Below are 22788 nucleotides of genomic sequence, written 5' to 3' on the forward strand. Positions count from 1 at the left end.
AATATAGATGGCATTTTTATTTTCAGTTTATTTAGGTTGTGATTATATTCAAATTATTTAGTTTTTATTTATTTATTTATTTTTTACTTCTCATTTGGTCATGGTGGTAACAGCACAAATGTCCTGTTTATATTGAGATGTCCCCTGTGACTTATTCTATAATGTAACACAGGTTTAATTTTCCCAGATGACACCGATTCTACCTAAATTAAATGCAGTGACCTTAGATCCTATAATGCTATGCAGGAGTGGCCTGATCTTTCAGTTTTCCTAATGACAACTGGGAGATGGGGTGACTATTTCATTTCTTTGCACATCACTCATGATAAACTGGTGCTATCCACCTAGGCAGTAAATGGTCCCCGAGGGAGTACGATGGTGACCCTGTCTATTTAGATTGGCCCCCTGAGTTTCCAGCTCATGTTTCCCTACACCGCCACAGAGAAATGTCATTCGTTAAGTTTCTCAGATGGGTGGGTTCCAAGACAGGGTGGCATTGGCAGGATTGTCCCAGAGTCCATAAGAGCTCTAGCCATATCTTTTGTGCTCAAGGACAAATCTGAGATCTGGTGAGCAGTTAAGTCACGAGGTAAAGAATTTAGAAGTATAGGGAGAAGTCACCTAAATTAATTGAGGTGTAGGTCCCTCAGCTGTCAAATGGATAATTCCTTGCTCTGCTTTGGTGCCAGGATCAAGTGAAATTATCAAAAGCCTTTTCTAGTTTGTGCACCTTTTGGAAGTTTTTCAACTAATTTCTTCCTCATGCCACCTGGCTCTGGGAGCTGCACCTGTGTTCCTGATGCCCTCCTGGTCCCTTCCCAGCTGCAGCCTCACTAACTTAAAGAACAGGGCTTCAGAGACACTGCCACGGATACGTACACGTGGAGGCGTGTCTGTCTCAGACATCGTCCAGCACACAGCACACAGCACACATGGCCTCATTTTCATCAGGACTGTATACCAGGTAGGGTTCTTTTTCCCTTAGATTTCAGAATCCCGAGACTGAGAGAGATGAAATGACTTGACTAAGACCATAAACCACTACCTGGAAAGATGGAGGCCCACTCAGATACGTTAGACACCAAAGTCTATGTTCTTTTTACTTGTTTCACACTGCTGATCAGGTCCCTTATTCACCCAGGAGCACCCATCCATTTCCAGAGATTTAGCCTAAGCATCACCTTATCTATAATCCCACTCCTGGGCCCCCACTCCTTCCCCACCAGTAGAACTGGCTATGTCCTTCTTAGAGCCAGGGCAGATAGACTTTTAGTGTCTGTCATATTTTAAGACATTTTTCTGCCTTGTTTTTTGCCTTCTCAATGAAATTGTTCCACAGCAGGGACTAACTTCAAGTCCATTGCATTGGGCTGATGTAAAGTAAGTACTCCAGAAAGTTCTGCTGAATTTAAGAGTGCATGAATAAATTACTATTTCCCTTTCTGAGGTGAACATAGGAAGTGCCCATTGCTAATGATCTGAGATTGATGGTTCTATACATCAGAATCACCTGAAAAGCTTGAGAAAAATGCACACATCTACCTCTGTGAGCTCTCCTGGGGTCTCTGAGGCGCAGCCAAACTTGGAAACTGTGGCCTTTGTGCAGTGCCTTTCAAACTTTAATGTGCATATGAACCACCTGGAGATTTTGTTAAAGCCCTGATTTAAGTTTAGTAGTTCTGGGGTGCAGAACTTCAAAGCCTGCATTTCTGACTAGTTCCCAGAGCATGCCAATGTCGCTAGTTTAAACTTTGACTAGCAAGGACTCAGAATACTCTGCAAACCAGAAATATCTTTAGATCATGCAATGGGAGATGATCTACAGATGAGACTCCATGCCTGGTTCTGTGGGCAGGGAACATTTCTGGTCCTCAAGACCATGTCTGATCTCATTTGGATTCTGAGTCACACGAGCACAGAATCTGATCATAGCCCTATTTCCTGAGGGCTTGCATGCTTTCCCAGCTCTTCAAACATAACATTGGTCCCTCTGGATGTGACATAAAATCTTAGAGGCCTGCAGGGTACCATTCTGAGGTTAATGAGCTGAAGTCCAGCATCACCTTACCTGCTCTGTGGGATGTCCCTAGTAGGAGGTAGGGGCCAGGATTGTTAGAGACAAAAAAATGATCTATTCTGAGTGAGAATTCTCCTTTTCCTCCTAGACTAAGGTCTGCCTTGTTCAAGGCGCACAGTTCAGCCTCATCAGGTAGCAGCCCTGGAAGAATCTGACCTCAGAACCAGTGGGAAGAGCTTGAGTGTTGGAGCTACACAGACAAGCCAGTTCCCCCATTCCCTTGATTAAGTGAGTTCTGACAAATTACTCAGTTACTCTGAACCTCAATTTTTTAAAATCTAAGAAATGGAGATGAGCACACTCATTTCAAATGGTTATTTTGATAACAGAAACTGCATGAAGAATGCAAATCTCTGTGCACAGTGGCAGTTCTATGAAAACACGAAATGCCCAGTACTTTTTAAGCAAAGCTAGTTACCTTGATTATTTATGTCAGTGCATAATGAAAGAGCTAAATAAATGGGATAATAATATTGTCCTGTCCAACCTATGTCCTGTAGTTAAGGGCTCTGTAATATAAGGGCTAATATAATATGGAGAGCTAGGTTTGAGGGATACGGTAGTTCAAGTGCATGTCTAAGAACAGGCTTCAACATTCATCCTTGATCCTAGGGGTGAGATCTGGAAGAGGTAAGGATGCTTGCTCCCTGTAGGATCCAAAGGACCACAAGCCTCTGTACTGGGCTGTTCAGCATGGTGGTTAGCGCTGAAACTGAGAAAGCTACATGCAGAGAGGAGCCTGCCCCAGGAGAACACACCTGCAGGAAAAGGCCATCCTACTGCTATCACTGGGAACAGCAGAAACAGCAAATGGATGGAGGACAAGATTCTAGACTTTCTTTAATCTACCTTGATAATGACTGAAGGTGGATACTAAGGCCCAGAGAGAGGAAGAGATTTGCTAATCTGCAGGTTGTAGTTAAAATCACAGCTTGAACCCAGGGTTTCTGTCTCTGGATTATCTCTAGAAAACTGGAAGCCTGCTTCAGTTTACTTTAGAGAAAGTTTTTAGCACCTGAGACAATAAATTGAGAGAGGAAAGGAACTCAGTTTTAAAATCATCCCATAGACATATCAAAAGGTCACTGAAAGAATCAAAAGATACTCCAACCATAACCTCTTTCAATTTATAGATGATAAGGCTGGAAACCAGGAAAACTTGGTGACCAACCCAAGGCGACTTTTCCCAGCTGAGCTGACTCATATCACAGCTGTGTTCCAGGCAGCTACCAGATGTTTCAGTATTAAATGCCAGACTTTAACCCAAGATCTTTATGTGAAATGCACTTCTGTGTTTGCTGAAAAACTGAAGTTGAGGTTACACATCAATACATAGTTTAGGAACATCCATGCAAATCACAGAAGAGCTCAGGTTTCACTGTGAGGAAAAATACCTCTCCTCTGAGAAGTAGATATAGTTTCCATTTCTGGTAATGCAAACTATCAAAGTAATTGTATTTTTCCTATTTATTCTGTGTGGCAGCAATGAAGCTCAGAGTCTAATTTGAGGTATAATCACAGATACATTTCCTCTTTTTTACTTTTAATCCCAATTTCTGTTTACTGTAATACATGTGCCTTTTAGTATAACAGGATTTAATTACTTTCTTTTGGGAGAAATGGAGACATATAATCATTGTCCTATAATAATTATGATAAAATATAATACCATATATGTTATGTTATTGTTGTTATTAGTACTAAAACAACCATTTCTGGAGCTCTCCCTTGTGCCTGAAAATGTTGAACACTTTATAAATCCCCTTTGTGATCCTTGTAGCAATCCTCTAATGGAAATTTTAATAACCTCAAGTTAGAAATGAAAACTCTGAAAGATGACATAATCTTTTCACAACAAGACAATCAGGGTGGGGTCTAACCAGGGAGCTTCAGTGTTCCCATTTGTACATTGGATGTCATCATGGGTTGGCATAATTACTATTTTAATTAGTAGAGATTGTGTCTGGATTTGCATTTGGAGATGTCTACAGGTAGGTACTGCTTGTTAAGCCTGAATTTCACCATCCCATGATATTGCTGTACAATTTCTTCTAAGTCTAGGACCAACACAGTCTGGATGATGTTCTCATTTATTCGAAGGATTAAAACAGACTGTGGCATTAAAATTCTTTATTACTTCAGTCAAGTCCACAGACCACAGGGAAACTGCCTGATTTTGTTTCAGAGTCAGAGTTCAGGCCTTTGACCCCACCCACACTGTTATTAACATCTTCCTGTCATTGAAACTGATTATCCCCAACTGGTTCCAGTCACACAGGGCTCTTTTGCCATTGAGCCACCTGGAATTGACTTGTGCAGCTTACCATACAACATGCAACAGGGCAGGGGAGAGACAGGAAATTCTCCACTGGTTTGCTTACCTATGTCTGAAATCTTTATTTCTGACAGAAGACAGGAGAGCAGGGAATAGAAGAAAGAATGAGGTGTTAGCAGCAGGGTTAGAAGCATTATTAGCAGCCTGAAAACTTGACAGCAATGGTACTATGCAATACTGTAATAAATATAGACTTAGCAGCTATGACACTTACAAGCAGATACATATCACAGAAGAGCCATGGTTTCACCTGCACCACCACTGCTGACTCAGGGGAAGAAGACTAGCATGACACATTCTGCTGCTGTAACAAGGGCTAAGACAGGGATCGGGACAGCCACTTCTCTTTCCCATACAGCCACACGCCCCGAGAGAGAGAGGCTTGCTGTCCTGCATCTTTGCATGCTTCCCTGCAAAATGTTATCAGAACACGAGGAACCTAGAAGAGTCTGCTCAGAATAGGAGGCTGAATTAGAGATATACTATAATTAGAAGGGAGGGCAGAACATGGAGTAGGAACAGGGGAAAAGACTGAAGGAAGAGATATTAAAATGATAATACATTAATGGAATTTTTTTTCCAAATTTCTTTTATTCCTCCTTTCCTTACTTACTATCATACATGATCCCCCCAACAACTGTGGGAATATGGGGTCTCTTATCTGAAAGATGTAGAAAAGGAGGCCCAGAGAAACCGGTTAACTGTTTTGTCCAAAGTTGTACAGGTTCTCTGCCAAGGTGTGCTGACCCCCTGGTCCATGGCTTTTCCCCTTGTAGTGTATATTTACAGCAGAATGGAACAAATATACTCAAAGGTTCTTTCTTCCTTGATGGATGCCTGTCAGTCAACCTCATAACAGAGAGAAGACAGGCAGAGACTATCCCATTGGTGGCCCACTTCTCACATGGGCTGATACTTGATTTCCCATGAGCATACAGCATAACGCTTCCCTCATTTGCATGGTGTGTGTGCGTGTGTGTGTATAGGGTGGGGGGCACTTACACTTTTAGAGCAATGATGGCTGTGAGGCAGCCAGCAAGCTTTGCCCTCCTTTTACATGTGCTGCAGAATCAGATTCTTTAACTGAGTTAAACTTTACAAGGCACTAAGTTTGGTGACAATTCTTTGGTGAGACATAGCTGTGTAATGGCCTTCCGGGTTTTGGTACACCATGCTAGAAGCTTGACCTTGGACAAGCTCTTTAAATTCTCCAAGTCTCCTTTTGTTCATCAATCAAAGGCGGATAATAATAAACACTTCACAGAACTGTTGGACTTGGCAAACAGTAGGAGCCAACCTTTCCCCTGCCAACTTTGAAGGAGGGTTCTCTAGCTCAAGGGTCTGTCCTGCTCACATGGATCTCAGCCCAGGAGACAGGTAGATCCCATTCCCTAAAACAGTTTTGAGGGAGCTGGGTGCACTTTTTCCTGAGACTCCACTGTCTTTAAAGCGCAGCTTCTCCACATTCCTCAGAACCTACCCACCCTATGACAGTTGTTTTGATTCTAAAAATACTTGGCTCAGGGAAGCAGATGAGAAATGTAAAACACTGAGCCATTCTCTGAGCTGTAAGTGTGGCTGTGCTCTATTACTCCTGGTAAGGAGGGGGCAAAGGCTGATCCAGCTGGTTCTACAGCACCAGGGAACAGAGAGGCATCAATCTAGGTCAGCCTGTGGGCTTTAGCACAGTATTGGCCAGGTGAAGGGAACTGCTGCTAACTCTGTTGAGTGTTAAATAGCAGGACCAAACTTGGTGACACTGACATAGGGCCCTCACCCATTATGCCATTCCTTGTTCCTATTAAAAGACCCTCACGTGACTAAGTCTAATCTGTTTAGTGCTAATGAAGCAAAAAGAAGATTAAATGGTTCCAGGGAGTCTAACTCTCAGTGGCCAGGAGCCTTCCACATCACCCAGTGCCAAGGACATCTCCCTGTCCAAGAGTGGCCGGGAAGTGAAGAGTTCCAGAGTATGGCAGGCCAAACTTCATCTTGTCCCACTTCTCTGGGCCCTTTGAAGGCAAGGGGATCATATCAGGAAATACAAGAGACATCATGTTACAAACCTCAGCTCCAGGATGTTGGTGACATTTCCAGAGGGGAAGATCCTGCGGATGTAGTTGAAGTCACCCACATAGAGGCTCCCATCAGAGCCACAAGTAAGGGCCACAGGGGCCAGCAGCTTGTTACCATCAGCAAGGCCATTGCAGCTGGGGCAAGAGATGCTTCTCCGGCGTCCATTGCCCATGATGCTGCCAATGACAGGCGGCTGCTGAGACACAAACTGGTTCTCCCCATTCCCTTTGTGCAGGATGCCTAGGATGAGGATAGAGGAACAGAATCACCAAGGGACCAGGAAGGGGATCCCTTTTCTTGTGGTCACCATTGTCACCTTGATTTTGCAAAGCATGTGAGGTCTTTGCCAACAACTTCCAGACTCGTAACCTCAACCACCCCCCGCACCCCATGATCTCAGCTGGCCACACTGTTTAAATGATTTACTTCTCACTTAAATCCTAGAAGACAGCAGTGTTATTACCGTTCTTGCAATAGAGGATACAGGTGAAGCAGATCGCTCAGCCTCCATAGACAAGAAAAGGACAGCCCCGGAGTCCAGCACTTGACCATTCAGCCACCTGCCTTTCCAATAGGCTGCGTGTTTTGCGTGTGGCCTGCCCCCATCTCTATGACAGCATGGACTCTCTATCCACTTGCTTGTTTTTCTCATTTTTGATTGATGCCAGCACAGGTATGGACATTATCTTTTTCCTTTCTGTGTCCCCAGTGCCTACCACAGAACTTGACACACAGTAGATACCAATAAATACTTACAGAGATGAGTGGAGAGACTGGGGTTTTGCCCAGTTTTCCTACTAATGGGTTGATCTCAGATCTTTCAGAGAGCTCTCTTCTGATTTTACTGTGCTAGGGCCTCAGTTTCTCATCAACAAAATGAGCCAACTAACCACAATAACTTGTGAATTACCTCCATATTGATGCTGTTTCTTTTCATTCCAGATCATCTTTTCTTGCCTGATATTGCTATAGCGTCCTAGTTGGGCCCTGCATCCTGCCTTCCATATTAAAGCCTACTGAGTAGGTTTTGGCTTTTATAGATCATAAAAACCTTCCTTCCAGCTGTCACCTTTTAGCTTTGCAAAAGCTGTCCTTTATTGAATGAATTTGTTTAATTTTTTATGTAGTCTAATCAATTCCACTTTAAACTTTGTGCTTTTCTAGGCTTTTGGAAATTCTTTCCTGAGATTTTAGAGGCTATTCTTCTATATTTCCTTCCATTAATTTTCAATTGTTCTCTTTTACATTTAGATGTTTATAAAATATTTAAATTTACCCTGTATATGGCATGAAGAGGTGTTTAATGTAGTTTTTTTGTCCACATATTGAGCCAACCACATTCAGTATCAATTTCTTTTTTCTTTTCTTTTTTTGGGCACCAGGGATTGAACTCAGGACCTTGCACTTTTGAGGCAGGTGAGGTGCCACTGAGCTAAATCTCCAGCCTCTGTGTCAATTTCTAAAGCACCCAACCATTCTCCACTGAAATGTGATGCTACATCTACCACATACCAAGTTTCTATTTATATATGTTATGTGACAGAAACTCCTAGTTAACCACTGACACCTCTCCCGTATAACCTCTCCTTTGTCTATAGCTACAGAACTCCTGACATCTAGCTGGGTACATAACTACCTGGAACAACCTACTGTCCCACCTCTCCACCACCCAACCCCGGGGGGCAGCTCCATCTGTGACTAAGTTCTGGTCAGTGCCACATAAGCCAGGGTATGGGCAGCTGTGCAGAGCAGGGAACTCATAATGGGGGGCGGCTTGCTTGTCCCTTTCCTCCTTCTGGCTGGTTGGAAAGGCTAGAGCCAAAGTGGTCACCTTGGACTATGACCCTGGAGAAAAGAAGACCTAAGTGTACCAAGGAGAGAGGAGGAACTTGGCTTCTGACCCTGCAGCCCTGCACTATCCACTGCCAGGCTTGCAGGTGAGCAAGAAAGCAACTCTAACCTGTTTGCAATTCTGAAATTTGGCTTTTCTGACCCTCAAGACCACAGCTAGTTTTAACTCCTGCTCACAGGTCAGTTCCTAAACTCCTTGCTCTGCCCCATGGAATCTAGTTGTTGTCTCCGCGCTAGTACCGCACAGGTTTAGATTTTGTAGTTTTCTAATTTAACATAGTATCTGGTGATTCCATTTTATGGGTTCTTATTCCAACGACTGCCTCAGTGATTTAAAAGCCTTTATTTTATCATAAATTTTAGAATTAGCTTGACAACTTCCTCTTCAAACCTGCTTTGGCTTTAACAGGCGTTCACTGCCTTTAGGCAGGAGACATGTGACATCATCATCATGTTTAGTTGCCCCACGGTGGAGAATGATCAGATGGAGTTATCTAAAGTACAGATGTGACCATGGCACTGGCACTGCGTGCTTTAAAGCTGTCAGAGGCCCCTGGATGCAGTCCAGAGTCCTAATCTGCTTACCCTGGGCTCCAGCAGCTCAAGTCCTTCCTCTGGCTTTGGCCACGATTCCCTTCATCTCATTCTCTACTGCAGTCGAGCTGGATCTTCTCTCCTATTACTCTCCTTCTTGGATTCAGCACTTTGATGTGTACCGGGCTGTCTGCTACAATGATCCCCTTCCTTGGTACCCAAGGCTAATCCTATAGCCCCTCTAAGATCCCTCTGCCCCTAGGGTCACCTTGACGAACCAGGACACTGAGCAAGGGGCCTCTTATGCTTCTGTGGTATCCCGCAACCTTTGCCCAGCAGGACACGGCCCGTGGCACAGCACTGAAATTGCCTGGTGAGAATTTATCTCTGCCCACATAAAACCTTGAGGCCTCTCACTTCTGCACTCCCAGTGCCTAGCGTGGTGACAGACTCAGGGTATATACTCAAGCCTTATTTGTTGACAGCCTTCTGACTAGTTGATAACTTAGGAGCCCATTTTAAAATTATTACATTTTTTTATTCATTAAGTTTATTGGTACATTTTAGGTATACTATATGCTGACATTCATTATTGGGAACTCGTACCTTTACAGGATATATCTTGATTCTTATTTTATCCCCATTTCCCTGCCCTCCCTTCAACCCCTTCACCCCTCGCTATGTACAAAGACTTTGCTTCCGTTTTTTTCTTTTCTCATATTTATTCCCTTCCCCACTTCCCCTTCCTTTTAAGTGCCCATGTTATTCAGTGTGTTTTTTTTGTCTGGAGGATCAGCAGATGGGATACAAGGTCCCAACCCAGCCTGGCTGAAGGAATTCCGTTATTTCACTCACCACTTTGGATGTTGAGGGCATGATGTTTGTCCAGGCTCCACCCTCCAAGCTTGGATGCATCAATTTCATAACCCTGCAGTACTGCTGTTCTTTTCTCCCACAGAATCAGATCTGGGCAGGACTCATACTCATAACCCACGGAAACTGTACAGAGCAAGAGGAACAAAACGCACAGATCAACAAAGCCTCTTCTTGGCCCCTTGCAAATGAGGCTCTCTGTTTATCTTTTGCAGAAGAAGAAAAAAGAATCATATGTTTAACTGTGAACCAGAATCATGTGAAATACTAATACAGCTAGGCTGAGCCTTAAAACTTTTTGTTTTGAAAAATAATTGAACACCATTGTGAAAAGTCAAACAAATGTACTGAATACTATAAAAGGGTCCAGGTGAATCAATTCTGGGGAAGTAATCTTTAATATGTGAAATACTTTATGCAGAAGTCTTCACTATAGCATTATTTACAATAGTGGAAAATTAGAATTTATCCAAAGGTTCAAAAAGATGAGTGATTAAGTAAACCTAATCATGTCCAATCCAGGAATATTATGCAGCCACTGAAAATTATGGCTGTGAAGACCATGTGGTGATGTGGGAAGTGCTCTTGTACTAAAACTCAGTTGAAAAGACTGGTTATGTTCAGTAATTTATCTGTGCTAAATAAAACAAAACATGCAACCCCTCCAAACTTCCACATTAAAAAAATCAGCAAATAGTTGTATTTGTCATAGGATCACATGACCTTTTTTTCTTTTGTCCTTTTCTCAAATTTTTATAACTGAATGTAAGATTGCTTTTGTGAAGAAAGAAGTCCACACTCATTTATAATGAGTACATTTTTTTTTGGTACCAGGGATCGCACTTGGGACCTTGCCCTTGTGAGGCAGGTGGCAGAACCACAGAGCTAAATCCCTGGCCTTATAATTAGTAATTTTAAAGCAGGAAGCTGTTTTGAGTTTTTGAAGCTTGAAGATTTCTTGGTTTCTTTTGTTTTATAAATCCAGCTCCTCAGGAGTTCACTGGGATTCAGGTTCTCTGAGCCCAGGGTTATGAAAGCCCTGTAATTGACATGGGAGGTGATCAGGAGAGACAGGCACACCACTCATTTCTAGTATCTCTGGGTGTGGGTGCCATTTTGCACTGGGCAATATCCTACCACATGTTAGAAGGAGAAATAAACAGCTGTAATAAATGCATTTAGTACATTTAATGTTTCACAATAATGTATAATTGCTCTTTTAAAAAAAAGTTTCTAAGGTTCAGCATTGCTGTGTTGGCATTTCACTAGTTCTGGTACCCAAGTAGAAATCTTAGTTTCTTGTAGGTGATGTAGACTAAGCATCTATAGCAAGAGGTAGGCTGGAAGTTGTGACTGTGCCCTCTTACTCACGACCTGAGTCCTGCTAGCAGTCACTATGTCTCCTTCTGGTCATTTGTGATCTCAGCCCCGACATTTTATCGTGTGGACTTTTCCCTTTTAACTCACTGGTGGGCACTAAATATTTCACCCATAGAAACTGTAACCCTTTCACTTACAGATATGATTCGTTCTATAGAAGGAGCTTGAACAGTGACAGATGGCAACTTGTTTCCAGTGTGCCATGAGGATAAGGATGCGACCTACCACGAAGACCGGGATAAGGGTAGCTATCAGTTGTGTATCATGGGAAACCATCTCACTTCTCTGGGCCTCACACAGAATTTAGGAATAAGGATTCCTTACAAAGGTGGTTGTAAGCTTTCATGGAGTTATAAAAGTACAGAAGAGCACATCGCCCACAGCAGGTACTCAAGGGACAGGCTCTTATTTCCTTCCCTTCCCACCTAGTCTTTCTACCTCTTTCCTTCCTTCCCTCCTTTTCTTCCTTTCTAAAAACAAATTTACTTCTCTCTCCCTCATTCTGCCTTCGCTAGCAAAGAAAATGGCATGGCAGTAGGGTTCAAGATGTGGCTATGTGCTGTGCTATTATTAAGTTCCTGGTGGATTCGCCATACAGGGGTCAAGACTGCTAATGTCCAGCTCTGTACCTTTTGTGGGGACCACGTTCTGCTACAGAAGTTGGAAGGAGTACAGCCAGCCCCAGAAACTCAAGGTCTCAGTGAGATGGGGGGAAGCTATCTTCAGTTTTGGCTTCATCTCCACGAAGGACACAGCAAGAACAACAGAGACAACTTCTCTGATAGGAAATAAGATCGTGAGGTCTAAAATGCACTTTGGACGAAGGGAGTATTTTAGCTTCTATACCTCACAATGATGAAAGAATCTTGGATTTTTAGCTCCTCTATTTTAATGTGTCAGGTTAGGCAGGATGTCTGTGGCATGGCCAGCCAACATCCACAGATTCTACCTTTTTTGCTTATAGCATCCCTTAGCTTGTCACATACCACCACAGTGTTTTCTAAGGGCCATTTGGTTTTGTAGCCATTTTTAATGGTCAAATTTCCCACATTCAGGTCTTTCCAGCCATTCTTTCAGGTCCTAGAAGGCCATTCAGAGGTCTTTCAGGCCAATTAAGCTTGAGGTATTTTTGATCTGAGAGGAGAAAGGGGGAAGAGGTAGCCAGGGAGGTGGAAAGATTCTCTTCCCCCAGGTACTCGTTCTCTGAGGATAGCACTGTGTTCTATGGTGCAGAGGCTTACCAAAGGCTTCAGAGAGCCCAAACACCTTCTGGTTATAGACATCTGTCTTGTCCCAGATGAAATAATAGGATAGTTCTGGTGCTGCAGCAAACCACTTCCGGAAGAGGCGGCCCTCAACTGCCACCATGAGGTGGACCTTCATGAGGTTGAAGGGAATAGTAGGGTGGGTGAGACTGATCCTCAGGACGGATTTGTAGCCTGGGGTGCGGCTGCTCAGGTAGTTCAGCCTTATCTTGCAGCCAGAGATGGCAATTTCCTCCTGCAGAGCCTGGAGAAGAGACAGAGCACAAGGGATGGCCGATGAGTCACGCAGGGTAGGGCAGATGGCCATGGCCGCAAGACTGGGTTTGCAAGAGGCAGAGGACAAAGCAGAGGAGAAGAGGTAAGATGGGGGAAGAGGAAGAATAAAAAGAAGAGGGGGATAAAAAGAAGATGAGGATGAAGGGGAACAAAGGATGAGAAAGGAGAAAAGGGACTGAGGGAGAAGGAAAACAAAGCAGTAGACTTGGTTTTGGGGCCAACTCTTATGCGGTAAAGCCTGGCAAAGGCCACATGGCCTCCATGAGCCTTAGGCTCCTTCTCTGTGTAACAAGCATGATAATAACCACTTTTCTATGCAACTGGCAGAAACACATAGGATAATGCATATCAGATATTTAGTGGCATGCCAACTCCAATTTACTGTGTTGTTCTAAAAAAAAAAGAACCAAAACTTAGGGACCTCTGCATCCCAGTTTTCCTCACTGGATGAGCACAGGGTGGAAGGAGGTTACATGTGAGAAGTGCCTGGCACGTTGATGCTATTAGGATATTAGATCCTGCAGGTGCTGACAGTGCTGGAAACAGGAGGTGCTAGGAAGAAGAAGGATGGCTTCACTCTTGAACCTTTGCTAAAGGAAGATCTATCTCCAGTAGCAATCCTTTCCAGGGAAGTAAACAGACTATACAAGGTTTGCCAAACCAATTATCAGGCACAGTTGACAGCACAGCCCGTCAGAGACCTGCTCCAATGATCCCACTCAGCCCAGAGAGGCCAACTTGGCAGCATGGAGTTTTGGTGCACATTAGGTCCCCACTCAAGTGCCCTATCAGTTGAACCCTGTCGGGTGGGGAAGGAAGAGCTTTACCTGCTGGGTATGGTGGGCTCAGACCCAAGACCTAAAGAGTCAGTGAATGCCAGATGATCAGGCATATGGCAACAGCAGAGAATTTCATCAGCTTGGTGCTGTGGGTTCTCTTTCAAGAAGAGACCATGAAGTTAATTGCTTCATCCAAGGGCAATGATTATTTTACCTTGTGCTCACAGAAGAACTTGGACTTTTTTATTCTGTCCATTTCACAGAAGGGTATGAACCTTCACCCTATCCTGCTCTCCTGAACATAGGAAAACCAAGGCCATCTTCTGAAACCACAGATTACAAGTTCTAGGATATGCAGCCTGTACCCCTGGTGAACCATAGGCAGGCCTCAGGTATGATCCTGATGCTCTTATGAATATTTCTCTTCATGCTTTCTATTTCCCAGGTTAGCCAATGATAGGCCTGGGAAAACCAAAATGTTTGTTTTTGTGTATTTTTTGAGTGTGACAATAAGCAAGGTTGGTGCCCCAACTGGACCTATAGCCACCCAGCTCTGGGAGCACTGTAAAGAGGTGTAACCTTGAACCTCATTTGTTCCAAAGTCCCTGCTCTTGGGGAAAAATGTCTAGCTGGAGCTAAGGCAGGGTTGAGTAACAAATTAGTTCTCTCCAGCAAGTTCTATCTCCGCTGACAACCATTTCATAAGAAAGGTCAGCCTGGTTGTTCAGACAGGAGACAGGTGTTGAATCTCTGAAAAGGTGTGTACTTTCAACCTGTGAGTGCAATAAGAATTGCAAAATGGTTGTATTTCCTTCCTATGGGTTAGTGTTGGAAGCCATGCAACAGGGCACACGCAGAGAGATGTGTTTGCTCAGCCAGGCATGAAATACACACACATAAATGTATAAACTCTGCTCCACTGGCACCTGGGCAATCCATTAACATGCACATCACCCAAGTTCCCATTAGGCAGGGAAAGTGACAGGGGGTGGGGGGATTCTGCTTTGCCATCTCTCACCTTCCCCAGGCCTTCCTCTCTGCCCTTAGAAATCAGGTTGGGGATGACAGAGGACATGCAACTTGGTGGGCCTTTGTTAGGCAAAGAATCTATCTTGATTTCCATCAGATTAAAATGCATCTTTCCCAATTACTTCCCTTTAATGACAATTAAGTAAAACACTTGTGTGTATAGATTTGCGCCAAAGTAATTCTTAATTGGCATGAAGGCAGCATGTATTAAATAATTTTCATAATAATAATAATAATAGCTAAAATATATCGAGCACTTACTAGGTGTCTGACATTGTGCTAAGTAGCTCATGTACATTTTCCTCATTTAATCTTTATTATAATGTTCACTATTTGGGATCCTGTGGCTTATTCCTCTTGGTAGAACCTATTATTATAAACACTTTAATGGAAATATTGAGAGGGGGAACACCCTGGAGGCTGTGGAAAAGGAGAGTAGAAGTGAGCTAAATGACAGAGTGTGTTTGGGGGGACTTGACTACAAGCCCTAGTGTGCCAGGCAGGTTAACCCACTTCATGTGTTTTCAGCACACAGGACAGTAGCCCTCATGTCCTGACACCGTGCCTGCTGTAGGATTTGGCAGCTGGATTCTGCAAGATGGACTGATAATAGGGTGCTTTCTTCTTTCTACCATTTCTGAGGTCCAACACCATTCCCAAAATGAAACAAAAGCATGGCAAAATGCAGTTAGGTACCTGAATTTCTGGAACGATAGGACCTTTCTCTGCACAGGAGCTGGCGAAGGACGTCAGTGGGGATGGAGACACGACAGGGTTGGGGCGAGCGAAGTTGCTCAGGTCACAGCTGGGAATCTCGTTCTCCTCATGCCTCATGACAATGGTTTCCATGACAAAGAAACGATCCCAGGGTAGCCAGAGGGTGTGCTCCTGTGTGATGAAAGGTGCCCGCTCGAACCTCAGGATGATGGAGATGCCGCCATTTGTGACCAAGTCAAAGCTGAGGGAGCAGGGAGTAGCAGAGAAAGCAGGATGATGAGGAGGAGGAGAAAGAGACAGGAGAGAAAATCATACAAAGCATATGAGCACGTAGTGAGGGAGGCCCCAACACCTCGAGCAGTGGTGGTGAACCTATGGTATGTGTTTTATTGTATTTTTCTTTTAAGACTAAAGATGTTAGTATAGAATTAGTTTTTTCTAAGCTACAACCTCAGTGTTCAGGTTAAACTGCAGCATTGGTAAATAAGTGGTAATAAATAAGTGGGTTTGGGGTAGCAGTTTGGAACCTGGTTTCTAAAAGGTTCGCCACCACTGACTTAGAGACTCAACTGTGCCCACAAACAGGGGCAGTGAGTCCAGAAAGCATCTGTTGTTGTCAAATGATTCACCATAGAGAATTTATTGAAGCCAAATTAATCACTGCAACAGAGGGCCACTTTCCAGGGCACAGGATAGCTGCTACCTGGCTGCTGTTGTGCTCCTGGTACAACGGGTTTCTAAACTGTGTCAAGCTGAAGCCCGGCAAAGTCGCTGTAATAAAGCAGAAAATGCTTTGACCTGGGTATCAGGAACCCTAGGCCTAATCCTGTTTCTGTCATTAACTGTGGTCATAGCATTTCTGATCCTCACTTTTCTCATCTGTAAAATGCAAAAGTTAGAGTGGATTGTTCTTAATTCACTCAGAATCTAGGACTACTGTAATTTTGGTTCTCATCATGTTGATTGCTCAACAAAAGCCTTTGCAATCACAAAATACCTGTGCTGTTTAGAGACAGCACAATTAGAATCATAGTATAGTATCTTACAAGGGAAAGGGGAATAAGAAGACAGAGCATCAACCATCCAGGTGAGATGAGGTCACTGAGACAGGGCTGAGCGCTGGGACCTGGCCTCTCTTCACAATGCTCTGTGGATGGACGGCATCCTAGGCCTGGTTCTGTCCTCTACCACCAAACAGGCCTGTGTCTCCAGGCCCTTCCCCTTAGGTGATTCCCCTCTCCTTCTCCTGGGCCTCTCCTATTCCAGACTTGCGGGGGATGTTACAGGCAGAATCTTTCTCATTTCACCTCCCATTATCTTTTTTGGCTTAATAATATATTTTTTATTAGTGCACCACTGCAGTACATAATGATTACATTCACTGTGAGGAACTGGTACATGTCCATAACACATCTCAATTCTTTTTTTGCTCTACTTCCGTTCAAACCCTGTTTATTTCTTTTAAACATTTTTTCTTTTTTTTTTTTTGCCAGCATCAGATTTATTTATTTCTCTTATGTCTTTACCAAGTTAATGATCATAAATGCAGATTAACAGCCAGACTAATAGGCCAAAGAACATGTAAGACACATAAGAGGATTATACTAAAGCAAGGTACACTTTTAGATACATTTGGCCACACTACCCCCAAAACATTTTGTACTCATCAAACAAGACCCAGCCAGAAAAATGCTGGTAGCTTGCTGGGTTCTGGGATCTGAACTCTCATTAACTGCCATCACCTGCACACAAACCAAAGCAAGGCACTTGTCCTTCCAAACCTTGGCATGGACCCTTTATTGTTGAAAATCCAAGGCAAGTGAGTCCACATTTGTATGCCTCAGTGTTTCTGACAGTGCCCCACTCCCAAGGGAGCCTGATCTGTGGTTCCACAGCCACATGCTCAGAGGCTACTGAGCTCAGGTTATGGACAAAGGGAAAGGAAGCCCAGGCATAAATCAAGGACACTCACTAACCCCGTAGGGCAGGCTGCTTAGCCAAGTAGAGTGTCTGGCTGTGTCTAACATCCCGTGTTAGTATGCAAAAGATCTCACACTAGAATTTTTTGTCCTTTTCCCTACTAAGACAGTTTCATAAAATCAAGTAACAGCTGAACTATAGGAAGGGTACCTATTAGTCATTTGCCATAACCTCCCTTCCCAATATGATGCTCTAGTCCCTTTTACAGAATCACCATCAAAGGATCATTTAGTTCCTATTTACTCACTTCCAGTGATAAGGATCTTGCTATATCCACAGGAACAATGGCCTATCTTCAGCTAGTTATGACTTGTCAAGATATTCCATAGAAATTTGGAATTGTGCTTGGGTTCTCCCTCCTCCTAGTTCTGTTTCCACTGGGCCTGGCTGTACCTACTGAGAGGACTTCAGACTGGTCTCTTCCTTCTGCCCTATGTCATCCTTGAAAGACCTAGAAACAGTGGGGTGCACCTGCTATCCCCTGCATATAGTGTCTCTTTGGACAAAGTCCTTTTAGTGATTACTTTTAGGGTACATATCTAAGGTCTGCCCTCATCTTGTTTTTTATAATTTTTTTTTTGGTACCGGGATCAAACTTGGGTCCTTGTGCTGGTGAGGCAGGCAGCGGAGCCACTGAGCTAAATCCCCCGCCCCTCATCTTGTTTTTTTTTTGAACAGTTCAAACATCACCTCCCACACAGCCGTACCCCACCAGAACTCCAGCCCCCAGCCCAGCTTCCACGCAGCATGTCCATTCCTTTTTAGAGTCCACCTCACATTACTCTGCTCATTTAGCTCTTGGGCCAGGGACATTGATTCCCCTGCCAATCTAGGGCCAAGCTGAGTGCTTGATGGCTTGACAGTTAAAAATTAATAGGATGAATGCATGAGCAACACTCCCAACTACTTTTGAACTTACTGTCCACTGAATATTCCAACTCCTTTCTTCGTGTGGCTGATGTTGCAAGCCCATGCAGCGTTTGCCTGCAACTGGTCTGAGAGACCTTAGTGCAGGATCTCATTCCCTCTGATGAATCTACCTTGGGGGACCAGTGGCCCCCTGCTGCAGCTTGCTCTTCCTTTCTGTAGGGCTGCAAGGATTTTATATTTAACTGTCCATCTAGTGCCAAATCCTGCTCTTGATAGATGGTTCCTCCCAGATTTCGGTGCACCAGCTCTAAAGACTGACTCTTCTGTCCTCTTTAGGAACTTCTTACCTTTAGGAACTTCTTGACCCTCACTCAGCCCTTTCTGTGCCACCCTTGGGATGAAGAAACCAGGTACCACTATCCTTCAATAAACAATGTAGGAAAACACCAGGGCAACACTATTTATTTTAGATCAAAAGTTCAGAAGACTATCCATGGTTTGGGGGAAACACTCAAAGAACCACTTTTCTGTCACAGAACTAATAGCATCTGTGCTTTGACAGAACATTTTTAACTATCAAACAGAATTTTGGCCAGACTCACAACAAGCTCCCTGTATGAGAGGCTGAGTGTGGGAAGGGAGGGAAGGCAAACATGAAAAGACATATTCTCAAGGCTGTGAGCAGACTGGGGGCAGCTGGTCTTGCCAAGAGCTGAGAGCAATGGGCCAGGGCCAGGCCTGCTCATCTGGCAGGGAGACCTTGTTGTGGATATGAATGTGAATCTGACCCCAAAGGGAAGGCTGGGTTCTCAGAGAAAACCAAAGCGCTTAGTGCTGGTTGGAGCACAGCTACTTACTCCGCAGGTATATCACTTTTCCAAGCCTCGATTTCCTCATCTGTAACTCACCTGTTTTTTTTCTCCCCCTCATCTGTAAAATGAAGCTGACAATCATAATCACTTGGCAAGGTTAGTAATTAGATGGGTGATGGATGGGAAAAGCATAGGGCCCCACACATTCCCTGGGCGTCATGCTCTGTATAATCCCATTTTTCAATTCAATGAGCCTGAACTGTTTCTCTTGTCTGCTATTCTTTTAGTTTTTTCTTAATGACTTCTATTTTCGGACTTTTTAACAAGTTCTTTGGCTAACTTCTCTGTTACTGTTTTCTGTTTATGAGCTCCTTCTGTTTAAGGCTTAAAGTCTGTTTATTTCAGTGTTGTGTGTATGTGTGTGCGTGCGTGTGTGTGTGTGTGTGTGTGTGTGTGTAGGGGCTGGGGAGCTGGTTAGGGTGTAATGGTGTCTATATGGAAAGCAAAGGTTACAGTCCCTGGGCTCACAGTATGATCGCATATGTTCCTATCTCAGACTATATCTCTCACCTTATGTTATCTCCCAGAGAAGAGAGGAAAGAAAAGGGTCAAGGAACGGTGGAAGGAGAGAGTAAAAATGCTCCCTGTTCACAGATAAACAAGAGTGTCATATGGTATTGGCACAAGTTACAACTTGTCTACAATTGTCTGTGTCTACATTGAGAAAAAAATGTAAACCCCACAATGCATTGGTAAGAAATGAGTTGAGGCACAAACTCTACACGGTAGCCATCCTGGCTATTTGGCCTTAACTTAGGAGGCAGATGGAGGAAACACTGCTCCCAGGGGCCTCCATGCTCTCCAGGCAGGGAGAGACTGCAGGGGTGGTACAAACAGGAAGAATAAAGGCCTGGAGGTACAAGACAGTGAGCTTTTCCCAAGGAAGACCACACTTACACCAGGCTCTGTGTATTTTATAGACCTATATCAACCAAGCTCAGCAGGGCCAAGGTTTGATAATTTGCCATCACATATGAGGGAGGGGGAAATTTCATGACAAAAAGAGCAGTTCTAAAGGTTTCTTTCTGAGGATGGTTTCCCGGCAGGTAATAATGTAGTTGGGACACCTGTTGCCTAGGCTGCTTATAGGTCCATTTGTATAAGCCAAACAGTCCCAAATGGGAAGGCTGTAGAGACAGCATAACGGAGGAGATTCTTTCATAGGAGATTCTCTCATAGGGGTCTGCACTGAGGCGTCTCCTGGGTCAGCAGGTGTGCAGGACAGGGAGCAGTGGCCCGGTCTGGCCAGTGTACCCTTGGTGCAAAGGTCCCAGTCTCTCCCAGCTGGGTCCTTCCCATTCACATAGAGGCTAGGGCTCCCCATGCTGAGCTTGCCAACCCCGTCTAGAAGGCACACATGTCTACAAACAGACGAGCTTTTACTTCATTATCACCTCGGCTGGGATATGTTCACATCTGATATTGGATTAAAGAGGTGCTAAAATCAATCAGCCTGGAGCGTAATTTCCAACACAGAGTGAAAAATAACCTTATGGGCCCGCACTTAGCCAGATGGACTGCCACCACCTGATTTTATTAAAAATAGAGGACTTGTCAGCACCAACAGCCTAAATATTCGACTTCTTTTTTATTCCTAATACTCTCAATGCCTGCCCCACAACCATCTCCTCAGTTTTTCATAATTTGCAATTTTAGTAAATAACTGATATTTACTACACATTTACTGGGTGCCAGACCCCAAAAATATAGCAATGAATCCAAGCGGGATAGGGAACTAGGATTTATTAAACACCTATTATGGGCTGGGGATATAGCTCAGTGACACAGTACAGTAGTACCTTGGTCAAAAAGTTCATTCTTTCCAGCATGCAGGTTGCAAACTTGACTGGATGAGAACCAAGTCAAACGCGATGCTGACTGAATGGGGAAATTTGGTCTGGGGCTTGTCCAATTTGGTTATGGCCAGAATATCGGAAAGAGTGAAGTTTGTCAGCCAATGTGCACCACTGTGCTTCATTCTACCGATGATTCTCAGAAGAATTAAAAGTTCAGAATTCTGTTACTACCCACATTGCTTCCAATGACCTATGCAGTTGCAGAATGGAAACCACACAACAGGAACAGCTGAGGTTTCTGGAGCCATCTAGTCTGCAGAATGCAGTCTGCACGACAGTGCTTCCTACAAGTCACGGGGCAGGGTAACTTGGCCAAAGGGACCTAGGCCAGAGTCAGACAAGGTCATACCACTAGTGAACCACAGAGCTGGCATCTGATTTCCGGCCCGTAAAGTCTCCTACCTCCCATCTTGCCTGCTGACTGTGTACCCAAAGAGAGGGTTGTTGATGAAGCTGATGTTCACACCAACCAGTGGGGTCCCATCTGAAGTCATCACTTGACCACGAATGACACACGCATGCCTATGGGAAGAGAAGAGAGAATATCATCATGTGCCATTCATGGTCAGAGCCCGGGTCAGCAAAGGAGCCCTAGAATAGGAGACTGGTCACTCAGACACATATTATTCCTAGAGGCTCATGTTGCTCACTCCAGATGAACAATTGATTTTAAAAAATATCATCTTAAGCTGGGGGTGGTGGTGCATGCCTGCAATCCCAGGCTGGGAGGCTGAGGCAGGAGGATCACAAGTTCAAGCTTACCTTGGCAACTTAGTGAGACCTTGTCTCAAAATCTAAAAAAATATAAGTAAATAAATAAGTAGGGCTGAGAATGTACTCAGTGTGAAGGTTCAAACTCCAGTTCGCAACAAACAAAAACTATCACCTCAGTTTAAGGCATCAAAGTGTCCCTGAAACAACTGTCCTTGGGAAGCGTTCTCAAGTATTTCACTCAGTGGTTATTTTTCTGAGGATATCATATCAAGCTGTAAGGAAATAAAGCTGATCCTAGAGGGCAATACGCTGTAGTGATGTGTGTAGATTTGGAGTCAGTGCCTCGGGCTCAAGTCCAGCCCTGCAGTTTCCTAGTTCTCTGCACTTGTACAGATACACAATGGTTTTTTGAATCTCTGGTTGTTTTCTCCCTGGCATAAAGATGGCTCTATAGGTCACAATAGCTATTACTGTCACTAACTGAGTCATTAGAAGAGAACATACAAGACAGGGAGAGGGACGGAGTGTGATTCCTCTCATCTGGCATTAGAGACAGGAAGGGCAGATGCTAGCATCTCCCAAAACCCTGTGCCCCCACACTTCCTCAAACCATGTGCTTTTCCCAAACTTGCCAGATGAGCGCTGCACAGTGCCTTGAATCTGGGCAGTGTTTTCCACCTGCCTCAAATGTCATTCCCATAGCCTGCCAACAAGACCCACTTCAAAGGATACCTCTTCACTCAAGTCCTTCATGATGCCCCTAATTGGACTAGTCCCTCTGCCCCTCAAAGTCGGACACCAACACCTTGATATCTCATAAAACGGTGACCTCTTCTCTCCACTAGACCAGCCTTCTGAGGGGAGGGCCAAGGTTTCACCCTTTCCACATTGCCTGGACTATGTCTCACAAGTACTAGGTCACAGTTAAAAACACGTTGGGGCAACTGATCAGGTAAATGGTGCAATTAGAGATCATCTAGAATAATGGCTTTCCACATATTTCAGAAACAGAATCTTTTTAGAGATGAGCTTTTATATGAGAACCCCAGAGTGGAAAACAAACCAGAAGAAGATCTGCCCTACATGTAGCAGAGGTAAAGACTTTTTCTGTCTTGGGCTGCTCTGAAGGCAGCTCTGTGGGGCCTTAGTCTCTGTAGAAGGCAAAAAAGTCACTGAGCTAGTGGAACCCTCTCATTTTGCAGAGGAGGAAACTTGGAGGTTATGTTATTGGCCCAAAGCCACGTAGGACAGTGGTGGCTGAATCAGGCTTGACTCTGAGTCTATAATTTTATAATGCTAGAGCA

The 22788-nt window shown here is 44.1% G+C and overlaps 1 protein-coding gene across 1 annotated transcript in view; it reads right to left on the reverse strand.

Annotated features, from left to right (window-relative positions):
- The window catches only part of Tenm4 (teneurin transmembrane protein 4), a 724757-nt gene that overhangs the window by 49370 nt on the left and 652599 nt on the right, over positions 1 to 22788 (reverse strand). The window contains exons 20-24 of the mRNA XM_033763938.1: positions 21173 to 21292; positions 15172 to 15433; positions 12368 to 12635; positions 9729 to 9872; positions 6479 to 6728 (exon numbers count right to left, since the gene is read on the reverse strand). Of these exons, the coding sequence (XP_033619829.1) occupies positions 6479 to 6728; positions 9729 to 9872; positions 12368 to 12635; positions 15172 to 15433; positions 21173 to 21292 (1044 nt within the window). The remainder of the gene's footprint in view (positions 1 to 6478; positions 6729 to 9728; positions 9873 to 12367; positions 12636 to 15171; positions 15434 to 21172; positions 21293 to 22788) is intronic.

Source organism: Fukomys damarensis, unplaced genomic scaffold, assembly GCF_012274545.1.
Source record: "Fukomys damarensis isolate Sample0158 unplaced genomic scaffold, DMR_v1.0_HiC HiC_scaffold_16, whole genome shotgun sequence".
Lineage (NCBI taxonomy): Eukaryota > Metazoa > Chordata > Mammalia > Rodentia > Bathyergidae > Fukomys > Fukomys damarensis.